A 13,012-nucleotide genomic window follows, 5' to 3' on the forward strand; every position below is an offset into this window, starting at 1 on the left:
TTCATATACTGTTTCAATGCCCTGCTCATTCCCACCTCCAAAAATTTTTTCTTGAACCTTGGATCTCTTATTTTTCCAATTCTTCTGTGTCAATTCTTTCTATTTTCATGAGCGATAAATGTAATGCCCTGACCGCTGCTATTGCAGGTTTCTTATCTGCAATTTTGAAATTGTCCCCTGCTTCTCGCTCCTAATTTGTGAAATCTGTGTAATTTTACTTTTCTTATTTTGCTTGTGTTGTTGTAACTTGTAAATGCCATTAAAGATTACAGAACACAGAACACAGAAGTATGGAAATTGCATCTATAAATTATATTTTAGCTGCTTGCTGTGTTATGATGAAATATTTCTCTTGAGTTGAAACTAGATTTCCATTTCTGATCATTTAAAATAAGAAATCCAAAACTGTATGCGAATCTTTCCACAAAAAGTTACAGTGGTGCCTCGACTTACGAAATTAATCCGTATTGGAACGGTGGCTGCAACTCAAACTTTTGTAAGTCGAAGCACCATTCCCCATAAGAATGCATTGAAAACTGATTAATCTGTTCCGGCTGTTTTTGATTCTTATTTCGAGAAGACAATGGGGGGGGGGGGGAGAGACTTGAGTCTACAGTAAATTCAATTTTAAAGCCTGCCTGCATCAACAAGCACCACAGCCCCTCAGATAATATTTTCTGATTTTAAAACAGACTTTGGAGCCACATTTTAAACACAAACATTTTAAAACTAAAGAGAGGTCACAGTACACAAGCCCTAGGGGCCACAGAATGAATGAATGAATGAATGAATGAATGAATGAATGAATGAATGAATGAATAAATAAATAAATAAATAAATAAATAAATAAAGTTTACATTTTAAAATTACAGTCTAATTTTTACATTTTATTTTAATTTAATATTACAGTCTACTTTTCACATTTTAAGTCCACACTGCAAGACACATCAGAGCACAGAAACATAACACCCCCACCTAGCTGCAAAAACCCCTGTACAGTACAGTAAATACAGTGTACTCTCCCAGAACAGGCAGTCTCTCTGTTTTAAAAAAGAAAGTCAAAAATCAAAAAATCAAAAATTAAAAAAGAGCCAAAAAATACAGTCTGTACAGTACAGTACCAGGCAGTCTGAAGACTCTCCCTATCCACTCTCTAACCTCTGGGACGATCAAGGTAGCAGACAAGCAGCTTCTTCACTGGCCAATAGTTAACTAAAAGTTCAAATGTTGCGCTTTCCCCACCTCCCCCGTGTTTTTTTCCATCCGTAACTCGAAGCTCTGGCAGCAAGTCGAAGCAATATTTTGCGGCCGGAGCTTTTTGTAACTCTAAATTTTTGTAAGTAGGGACGTTCGAGGCACCACTGTAGTTCCTGTTCAAGTGCAGTATCTTCATTTCCACTTTTGTTTAGTATTTGTCTTGGCCAGCTTTTAGAAATGTGACTCTGTGGATGTGATGACATGGCTGTAAAATGTCAACTTGAATTGCACCGGAAAGGGTCACTTTGCTGGGTGTGATCTTTAAAGCAACCCTTTAAAGCCACCCTCTGTCCACAGGCAATCTGGTCCTGGTTTCTCCAGCTCAGCACAAAAAAAGAGAGAGCAGCCCTGATGCTGGACCAAAAAGGTCCAAATTGGGCAAGGAGGAGGGTCAGGCTTATGCATCACTTCCTGAATATTGTTTGGTTGCTGGAAACCAGATGAAACCAGATAATGCCCTGGGTGCTCCAAAAAGTGACCTGAATCACCGTCTGATTGCACTCATAAGACTGTGTGTCTATAAGGTGTAGTAGTGCATCTATGACAGAGAGCTGTGGCTAATTATAGCTTTGCAATATTTCCTTCCTCTTTCATATTTTAAAATGTTCACCAGGAGATATCTGTGAACATTGTAAAATGTGAAGAGAGGAACACTATATTCAGCACAAACATGACAATGTAATCAGTTTTCTTTTGTTTTGTTTTATGACTCAGTGGGAGCTGAATGAGTGTCAGTATTGGACTAATCTGCAGTACATGTTTCATCCGTCTTTCACCAATGGGAATAAGTTTGCCAGTTCTCACCACTGTGCGTTGGCACTGCTGTACAAGCTCCTTTATATGCATTACATAATTAAAACCCTACCTCTAATATGTACAAATACCATGGTTTAATTTATGTAGGAGAGAATGTCATAGTCATCTTGTGATAGGTTTCTGGTGTATCTGACTGAACCATAGGGACGGTTGCCATGAGATCTGGAGTATTTGTGCATGTTTTGTTGCTCTTGGCTCCACATAGTTGTACATTTTTGTTTGGTTTAATTGCTTTTCCTCCATCTCTCTTTCAACATGGGAGGGAAAAGAGGAGTCAATAGCATGCATTTCTCTTGTGTCCTTACTATATAGGGAGCTTTTCCTATTTATTTTGTATTCATATATGTTGTTACATAATGTTACTTGGACACAAAGAAGCATGCAGTGTTTATTTTTAAAAAATGGCTACATTCATTAAAAAACCTCTTCATTATTTTGATTAGTCTTCCATGTTTACAGACATGTCCTGTGCAGACATGGAATCCATGATAGTATAAATATGCAAAGGAATATACATTATTTGCACTTAATATGTACACTTTAAAAAGAACAATATTTTTGTATCAACCGTAATATTTATCTGTGAGTGTTACATTTCAGAAATAATGAAGGAGCAGGACTTTATTCTGGGGTGGCAAGGGGGTGATATTGCTTAGGAGACTTCTAAAAAACCCAAAACATATATAATTATTGTTTTTCCTGAGGTTGCAATGAAGGTTTTTGAAAGGCGCTCAATTTGTATTAGTCACAACATTAAGAATGCTACACTGTAATGATCACCAGATGGTTAATTCTATAAGTTGTTGAGTTTTATATCCCTTCTGCTAAAAAAAGATTTTATGCCACCTTTTGAAGAGCTTCAAGCATTTGACTGCAGAAGGATGCTGATAAATATAAATGCTGAAACTGCTGGGCTGGAATCCTATTTTAATATAGATTCATCAGTACAAGTAGTCAAACCCACAGAGAAAAGGAGCTTGATTGCTGCAACCCTCTACACATTTTCCTGGCAGGGAACCCCATTTGAGACAGCGTAGCTTACTTTTCAGTAAACACGAATAGGAGCCTAAACACGATAGGAGCTCATGTATTTCTGATTTCTGTTTTTAATATAATATTTAAATAATGCTGTATTGAAATCCGATTCTCTAGTAAGCTGGTCAAAGCAGTTGCTGTATGTAGTTCAATATATGGATATTTTAAGGTGTTCTGAACATTCCACCTATTCATAGCAGTGCTAAACAGCCAAAAGATTGTGCATGCAAAATGATACATTTGTCATTTGTGAAAACTGATTGAATATGATGGTCTTCTGCTGTTGTTACTAATTTATTTCCCGTTTCCAACTGGCTTTACTTTTTACAGCTTTGAGCAGTAATTCAGTCCCCTACGCCTCCCTGATTGGCTCTGTGTCTTCCCTCTCTAGCCAAACTACCACTCAGTCCTTATATGATAATAACTCTCTCCCACGATTCGCTCGAAAAGGTCTAAACATCTTTGTCTCTATTATTTTCTCTGTTCAATCACTGTTTTAGATGTTACATCATTCAACCTCCATTTCTGAATAGACCTAGCATATTCTTGTATTTTTTTTTCTCTGTTTCCTTTTTTTTTTTTTTACTTCTATACAGTACTTTTCACTGGGTGGCTCAATCTAGATAAGGATCAAGTACATTGGATGGCTACTCTGTAAACAGCTTAAATGTTGCCATAATCAAATAGGAGTGACCAACTTCGATTAAAAAAAACAAACTATGGTAGCTTTCTCTTCTGAGAAGTAGCTCCCAGTTTGTGGAAGCTTTTTCACATTCATTTGATACTGCAAAATAATTATGTAGATGACATGATCAAAAAAACCCTATTGTGTATGTAATTATTTTGGCTACACAATACTATGCAGTTATTTTGTATGCCACAAACAATATTTGAATGATATGCTGCTGGTCCTTCGTATGGACTTTATTAAGCTAGGTAAAACTATAGCACAGTCATTATTGTGGATTAGGAGTATTGTCACATCCTGGTCCTGCCAGGTGAAGTTTTGCTGCAAAAATTGCACACTAGCTGTGTTAGAGCATACCCTTCAAATTAATGATGGTGAAACAGTGGAATACGTGGCTTTCAGATTGAGCCCCCCTCCATTTCTCCCTCCTCCAGTTATCATGATTTTCTTCTATAATTTCTACACATCATGGGGTTTGCTAGTTAAAATATTCTAGCCAACTGTGTCTGTCCCTGCAACAAGCTATTTAATTCTATATATGTTTAAATAATGGAGAATATTTTCCTGGGTGGAAAGCCATCCATAATTGATTGGTTGGAAAAAAATCATTATAAATCCACAAAGCATGGATTTGCTAAAATCTTCAGCTGGCAGACCATGCTAGTTGACCCCACATTTCCTCTTTTCCCCTCTGTCTCTCCTTCCCCCTTACAGTATCCTTTACCCAGTCTCTTCCCCATTTGTTCCCTATGCCTTGTCTGCATTCACTATTTTTCCATTGGTAGACAAAGATGTTTACACCTGAAGTAGATTGTAGGTAATGTCTGGGGGTTGATAAGGGACGGGGTTGAGATCTTTTCTCTGAGATTCCAGGGTAAGCCAGATGTTTGTATTCAACAGTTCTGAGTCTGTACAACCCCTGTCTCTACAATCTGCTACTAGTGAAAACATTTTTGAAGCTCAAAATGTCTGATGTCTAATCTTGTCTTTATTGACTGTTGTCTGTAAGCAGCAATGCATGTTATTCTGGCAATCCATGACTGCATGTGACTGTCCTAAACTTTAGACAATGTATTTTCTTTTATGTGTTAAAATCCTTAGATATTTCTCTGTCTTATTTAGTCAACTCATATTAGCCGGTTGTTCAGTCAACGAGACACAATCATCATGTTTTAGGCATCAAGCTATTTCTGTTTGTTTTGTTTTTAGTTTATTTTGTTAATAACTTTTTCTTCCTTTATTTTTATACTTTCTTTTTGCTGCATCACTTGTCTCTGGTTACCCTGGTAACCTTCATTCGCCAAGTTAGCTTCACTCATAAGTCACTTTACTTTTCTGTCAGTACTCTATCCCTTTAGGCTTCTCTGAATGGCTTCTCCTTGCCCCTAGTTCACCTTCTGTTCACCTACGTCCCAATAACTTTTCCATTTCATACAGTGGAAGAAAAGGGGTTTGATATGACATTAAGATTCATTACTCAAGGCAGAGTTCAATATCAAGTCTAACTGTCTCATTTTTCCCACCTAGCTAACCTCATTAAGTCTTGGCATAATAACTTTTTTTCTTTTTTAATACTAGGAATATTAACTTTGGGAATATGCTTGGTGATTTTTATTTTTATTATTTTATTTTTTTTTAGTGATTTGGCTTCAAAGCTCATTTCTCTAGAGCATGTTTTGCTTTGAGTGACTTAAATTATCTGCCTGCTTCTGTCACCTTACAACATCTTTACTATTTACACATTTATAGCCATTCTGACTGCTGTATTTTCTAAGTCTGGGTTTCAGATCCCTTCCTTTTATTATATCTCAATGCTGCTGTCATTTCTCTCTCCTTCAACAGGTATGGCTAGCCATCCCCCAATACCTATTTTGGAACTTGCGGATCATATTGAAAGGCTGAAGGCTAATGACAATTTGAAATTTTCTCAAGAATATGAGGTAATTCCCCTCCTTTACCCCCCTACAGATTGATTTGCTGACCATTTGCAATAGAGTAATTACATTAATGAACCAGTTCTAATGTAAGTAGTAGATGATATATGACTTAAGCTACAGACCCATACACAGAAATAACCTTCTGTCAAATAATTTAATCTGGTTTATGTCCAAGTAAGCAAGACAGCAATCCTAAACACTCTTATTTGAAAGTAAGCCCAATCAAACATAGTGAAATTACTACTAAATAAACATATAGAGGACTGCTTAGGACTAGAATCTTCATTATTCACAATATTCGAAACATCTTCTAAATTTTAAATGTATTTTAGAACAACCTGTTACAGAACTGATATTCTCTTTTGATAGAGAAGTTGACTAAAAGTCAATTTTAGAAAAACTGACTAGCTGGTTTTAATATTCCATTTCATAGTACAAGGAGTATAAACACAGCTCTAAGGGAGGTTTTCTGTGAAAACATCTGTCTGTTTATATATGTGTTTATCTCTTTTTCATTAGGGAGAAAGAGCCATAGTAACCAGTTGAAAGGTTGCCATAAAAATCAGTAAAGGGATGAAAGGAAAGGAAAACAGTGGCAGGATGACAAGATGTTCTACTGTATGATAATACCTGGAATTTATAGAGTTTGGAAATTTTACTTTTTTTGAATTATAACTTTCAGAATCTTCTGGCCAGCATGGCTATAATTTACTTGGAAATATTTTGCTGTTAGGTGCACTTGTGCAGTTAGTAGACATCAAAAACCTGGGCATTTAATGACAGATATCTCTGATAAGAGACTATGTTCAGGCTGTTTAAACATCTAGAGCAGTGGTTCTTAACCTTTGTTACTCGGATGTTTTTGAACTGCAACTCCCAGAAACCCCAGCCAGCACAGTTGGTGGTGAAGGCTTCTGGGAGTTGCAGTCCAAAACTCCTGAGTAACCCAAGGTTAAGAACCAGTGGTCTAGAGGATAGGAAATAGGAGGTGATGCAATATTAGATCCCCTTACCAGCAGTAGGTTCGATTTTATGTGTGAAGGAGAAAATTCAGTTTAATGTAATGCAGATGGAATCTGTGTCATGCATCATTTTGAATAGAAATATAGAGAAGAAAATTAATACTTCTATGTCATAATTTTATTTAATAACCTATGGGGCTTCTTTTTTTAAAAAAAATAGTATTCATGAAACTGACTAATATAAATCTGTGCTCTTTTCATTACCTTGTGTGAGAATTATTCTAGAAAATCTGTTGGCTCAATGAGTACATTTTTCATAGATTAAGGATTTTGTTAAGTATAGCTGTAGACTGTAACAGCATCAAGTCATTATTACTTCATCTATCAATAATGTATGAGTTGTGGGTTCTAATAGTAACATAATAGGAAGTGTTTATGAAATACCCTTTTAATATTCCGTGGATTATAACTCCCAAGATGCAGAAAAGCACAGAGTTCACTCTCATGTCATATGTTGTAGATGAAGCAATCCAATAGTTTATGGCATTAGATGCCATAAACTATTACTGTCCCTTGTAAAGGACAGTAGGGTTTATCATCAAAAACAGGTGGGAGATTTCTCCCAAATAAGCAAGGCGCATACTGCCAGAATAGTTATTTGTTGTTGTTTAATTGTTTAGTCATGCCCGACTCTTTGTGACCCCATGGACCAGAGCACGCCAGGCCCTCCTGTCTTCCACTGCCTCCCAGAGTTTGGTCAAATTCATGCTGGTAGCTTCGATGACACTGTCCAATAATCTCATCCTCTGTCATCCCCTTCTCCTCTTGCCTTCACACTTTACCAACATCAGGGGCTTTTCCAGGAAGTCTTCTCTTCTCATGAGATGGCCAAAGTATTGGAGCCTCAGCTTCAGGATCTGTCCTTCCAGTGAGCACTCAGGGTTGATTTCCTTTGGAATGGATAGGTTTGTTCTCCTTACAGTCCAGCGGACTCTCAAGAGTCTCCTCCAGCACCACAATTCAACACCATCAATTCTTCTGCAGTCAGCCTTCTTTATGGTCCAGCTCTCCCTTCCATACATCACTACAGGGAGAACCATCGCTTTTACTATGCGGACTTGTTGGCAAGGTGATGTCTATGTTTCTCATTGCTTTCCTCCCAAGAAGCAAGGATCTTTTAATTTTGTGGCTTCTGTCACCATCTGCAGTGATCATGGAGTCCAAGAAAGTAAAATCTTTCACTGCCTCCACATCTTCCCCTTCGATTTGCCAGGAGGTGATGAGACCAGTGGCCATGATCTTAGCTTTTTGATGTTGAGCTTCAGACTGTTTTTTGCAGTGTCCTCTTCCACCCTCATTAAGAGGTTCTTTAATTCCTCCTCACTTTCTGCCATCAGAGTGGTATCATCTGCATATCGGAGGTTGTTGATATTTCTTCCCGCATTCTTAATTCCGGTTTGGGATTCCTTCAGTCCAGTCTTTTGCATGATGTATTCTGCATACAAGTTAAATAAGCCAAGGGACAATATACAGCCTTGTCGTACTCTTTCCCAATTTTGAACCAATCATTCCATATCCAGTTCTAACTGTTGCTTCCTGTCCCACATATAGATTTTTCCGGAGATAGATAAGGTGGTCAGGCACTCTCATTTCTTTAAGAACTTGCCATAGTTTGCTGTGGTCCACACAGTCAAAGGCTTTTGCGTAGTCAATGAAGCAGAAGTGGATGTTTTTCTGACACTCTCTGGCTTTCTCCAGAATCCAGCACATGTTATCAATTTGGTCTCGAGTTCCTCTGCCCCTTCGAAATCCAGCTTGTACTTCTGAGAGTTCTTGGTCCACATACTGCTGAAGCCTGCCTTGGAGGATTTTGAGCATAACCTTCTTAGCGTGTGAAATGAGTGCAATTGTACTGTAGTTGGAGAATTCTTTGGCACTGCCCTTCTTTGGTATTGGGATGTAGACTGATATTTTCTAGTCTTCTGACCACTGTTGGGTTTTCCAAACTTGCTGTCATATTGAGTGTAGCACCTTAACAGTGTCATCTTTTAAGATTTTAAATAGTTCAGCTGGAATGTCATCACCTCCACTGGCCATGTTGTTAGCCATGCTTTCTAAGGACCACTTGACTTCACTCTCCAGGATGTCTGGTTCAAGGTCAGCAACCACACTATCTGGGTTGTCCGGGACATCCAGAACTTTCTGGCATAATTCCTCTGTGTATTCTTGCCACCTCTTCTTGATGTCTTCTGCTTCTGTAAGGTCCCTACCATTTTTGCCCTTTATCATGTCCATCTTTGCACAAAATGTTCCTTTAATATCTCCAATTTTCTTGAACAGATCTCTGGTTTTTCCCTTTCTATTATTTTCCTCTATTTCTTTGCATTGTTCATTTAAGAAGGCCCTCTTGTCTTTCCTTGCTATTCTTTAGAAGTCCACATTCAATATTCTGTAACTTTCCCAGTCTCCCTTGCATTTGGTTTCCCTTCTCCTCTCTGTTATTTCTAAGGTCTCGTTGGACAGCCACTTTGCTTTCTTGCATTTGCTTTTCTTTGGGATGGTTTTTGTTGCTGCCTCCTGTACAATATTACGAGCCTCTATCCAAAGTTCTTCAGGCACTCTGTCCACCAAATCTAGTTCCTTAAATCTGTTCTTCACTTCCACCGTGTATTCATAAGGGATTTGGTTGAGATAGTATCTGACTAGCCCAGAGGTTTTTCCCACTTTCTTCAGTTTAAGTTTCAATTTTGCTATAAGAAGCTGATGATCAGAGCCACAATCAGCTCCAGGTCTTGTTTTTGCTGACTGAATAGAGCTTCTCCATCTTTGGCTGCAGAGTATATAATCAATCTGATTTCTGTACTGCCCATCTGGTGATGTCCATGTGTAGACTCACCTCTTGTGTTGTTGGAAAATAGTGTTTGTGATGACCAACTTGTTCTCTTGACAAAACTCTATTAGCCTTTGCCCTGCTTTGTTTTGAACTCTGACTCCAAACTTCCCTGCTGTTCCTTTTATCTCTTGACTCCCTACTTTAGCATTCCAGTCGCCTATAATGACAAGAACATCTTTCTTTGGTGTCAGTTCTAGAAGGTGTTGTAGGTCTTCACATTATTGTTCCATTTCAGCCTCTTCAGCATTGGTGGTTGGTGCATAAACTTGGATGACTGTGATGTTGAAAAGTCTGCCTTGGATTCATATTGACATCATTCTATCATTTTTGAGATTGTATCCCAGTACAACTTTTCCCACTCTTTTGTTGACTATGAGGGCTACTCCATTTCTTCTATGGGATTCTTGCCCACAATAGTAGATATGGTAATCGTCTGAATTGAATTCTCCCATTCCTGTCCATTTTAGTTCACTGACACCCAGGATGTCAATGTTTATTCTTGCTATCTCCTGTTTGATCACATCCAGCTTACCAAGCTTCATAGATCTTACATTCCAGTTTCCTATGCAGTATTTTTCTTTGCAGCATTGGACTTTCACTTCCAGGCATGTCCACAGCTGAGCATCCTTTTGGCTTTGGCCCAGCCACTTCATTAGCTCTGGAGCTACTCGTGTTTGTCCTCCACTCTTCCTCAGTAGCATGTTGGACGCCTTCCGACCTGAGGGGCTCATCTTCCAGCGTCATATCTTTTATCCTTTTGTTTCTGTTCATACTGGAGTGGCTTGCCAGTTCCTGCTTCAGATGGATCGTGTTTAGCCAGAACTCTCCACTATGACCTGTCCATCTTGGCTGTCCCTGCACAGCATAGCCCATAGCTTCTCTTAATTACTCAAGCCCCTTCGTCACAACAAGGCAGCAATCTGTGAAGGGGATGAATATTTCTAGAATTGTTCTAATGATTCATGGAGTAAATACTCCTCAAATGGCAACTAGCATTGTACTCCATTTTTTATCAATCATGTGTGTGACACTGAACATTTCTTAGAACCTGGACACAATAGATGCCAAGAGGTATAAAGAATCCTGTTAATGTTTGTGCTCAGATTTTTCCCTAAAAATTCTCATCAAATGACTATGATCAGACTTAGAAGTCTCTCTTCTTCTACCTTACTTTTTTGTACTGTTTCCAGTACACGTTGTAGCTTGTTTGTTTGTTTGTTTCTTTAACTTATAAAGGTCTCCGGGCGTCTTACAACAATTAAAATACAATAGAAATACAATAAAAAGATAAAACTATTAAAATACAAGTAAAATATACCATATTATCTTATGTCCCATCAAGTTGGAACCAACTTATAAGAACCCTAATAGGACTTTCAAGGCGGATGAGTTATTTAAGGAGTAGTTTTACCAGTTTCATGCCCCCAGTGAGCTTCCATTGTTGAGCAAGTATTTGAAACCAGGCCTCCTGAGTCCTAGTCAGTCACTCCCTCTACTACACCACACTTTGTACTTAGCATGTACCATACTATAGTGCAAAATAAGATTCAGTCATTCAAATAGTAGTATTCTCTCCAGCAGTTACTTCAGCCACTAAGGTACTTTGACTTTACATTTGCCATGTGGACATCTGAGAATATTCACCACTGATTGTGACTATATCAATGGCTCCTGTAATGCATTCTGTTGGGGCTGCCTTTGAAACTGGAACATCAAATCACATTAGACAAGTCCCTTATCATCATAAATGCTGTGAAATCAGAGATAAGAAATGCTTCTTCATGTGGATATGGTAACATTGTGGTAGAATGCATCCTCGACCTGGTTCCCTGACAATATGATCAGGGCTTTGAAAAGTAACTTTTCTGAGCTTTAACTATAATGGCACATTACAGTCCTACCTACTGATTTAAAATTCTCTTAAGTATACAAAACTGCTTACTATAAAGCACAGGTGTTTTTGCAGTTTATTAATACATATTTATACTGTCACATTTTTAAAAATAACCATCACTTAAAAGGATTAAAGAATGATGACTGAGATTAACTGTTCCAGAGGACACTGATGTAATATAACATTATGTAGAGACCTTTAAATGTATTAGTTCTATTCCCATTCCTTCAACTGTAAAGAGTTGATTGCTTATTTGCACGGGGAACAGAGTTTGTTAGTACCCTTAATAAATTTTACTGTTATAAGTCAGTTCTGTATGACCTTTATACAAATAGGAATTATAGTCAAAAGCTATAGAACATAAATATTCAGTATATTTTAGGCAGGAGCGGTTTACATTGCAGTTGAACATTTACCGGTACAGTACAGAACTTGAATTGCATGTCATTTAATGAGACAGTGTCAGAGAAGGCCTTAAGCCCTATCTGAAAAACAATCTCATTACTGTCAAAGAAGAAAATGCAGTATCTAGCTTCACTAAAATATATTGACTTGAAGGTCATTGTAGAGTTTAAAGTTCTACCTAATACAATCCAGGAGTGACTTTTCTGCCAATAGTGTGGAAATATTTAATGTTCTCAGTCACAAAGATCATGCTGTGTAATCTGTACACACAGGCATTCCATCTGTCATTTAGTGTGGTCACTTGTACAAACTTCACAACAGAAACCCTGTTCCTTTTATACAGTACAGTCCTAAACATGCCATGATGACTTGGTTTTGATGTTTACTCAGGTGGAGAAGTTATCTGTAATAATGAACAGTGCAAAATATTGTTGGTCTACAATTGCCATGACTCTTTCCCATTATTCATGGAAACCAGTTTAATAAGAGCTGAAATCCCAACAACGTCTGGAGGGTCACAAGTCGAGGCTCCTATTTGTACAATTGTGTGACCACTGCCATTCCATAAGAGGTGCTTCCTATCAAGAAACCCAACTTAAACATGCATGTTCAGGGAGGTACTGGATTTCTCCTTGAACCAACCACATAAATGTCAAATAGATTATGTGACATGCACTGGGCAAGCAGTGCACATGAATAAGATCCTGGCCAATAAGTTGTTAGATTAAGTCAATTGAAATGTTTGAAACACAGAGCAGTTCAAAAACAATGTAAAAGCACCTTGATTAAAGGAATAATAATTGAAAATCAGAAGTAGGGCACATTCGTTAGAAACCATATTTTAACAGTCAGGCAGTTAAGAACAGAAAAATACCACTTTTCTGCTGAGTATCAGTTTCTCTTAAGGCGATAAAGCCAAAAACGTACTGTGTGTGAAGTTCAATATGACTTGAACTTCAGTGGGCTTTTAAGTCTGCACAACAAACCCATACTTGGGTTTTTACTCAGTGGCAGCTGGTAGTTTACTACAGTTTGTTGTTGTTATGTCCCATCAAGTCAGAACTGACTTATAGCGACCCTAATAGAGTTTTCAAGGTAGGTGAGATGGTTGAGGTTTGACCAGTT

At 37.9% G+C, this 13,012-nt stretch overlaps 1 protein-coding gene across 49 annotated transcripts in view; it reads left to right on the forward strand.

Annotated features, from left to right (window-relative positions):
- The window catches only part of PTPRD (protein tyrosine phosphatase receptor type D), a 1,767,834-nt gene that overhangs the window by 1,651,624 nt on the left and 103,198 nt on the right, over window positions 1–13,012 (forward strand). For 31 of the 49 annotated variants that reach the window (XM_078384988.1, XM_078384990.1, XM_078384987.1 and 28 more), the window contains 2 exons: window positions 3,439–3,558; window positions 5,639–5,736. In XM_078384988.1, the coding sequence (XP_078241114.1) occupies window positions 3,439–3,558; window positions 5,639–5,736 (218 nt within the window). The remainder of the gene's footprint in view (window positions 1–3,438; window positions 3,559–5,638; window positions 5,737–13,012) is intronic. The other 18 variants (XM_072992124.2, XM_078385006.1, XM_078385007.1 and 15 more) reach the window with 1 other exon arrangement.

This window comes from Pogona vitticeps, chromosome 2 (assembly GCF_051106095.1).
Source record: "Pogona vitticeps strain Pit_001003342236 chromosome 2, PviZW2.1, whole genome shotgun sequence".
Classification (NCBI taxonomy): domain Eukaryota; kingdom Metazoa; phylum Chordata; class Lepidosauria; order Squamata; family Agamidae; genus Pogona; species Pogona vitticeps.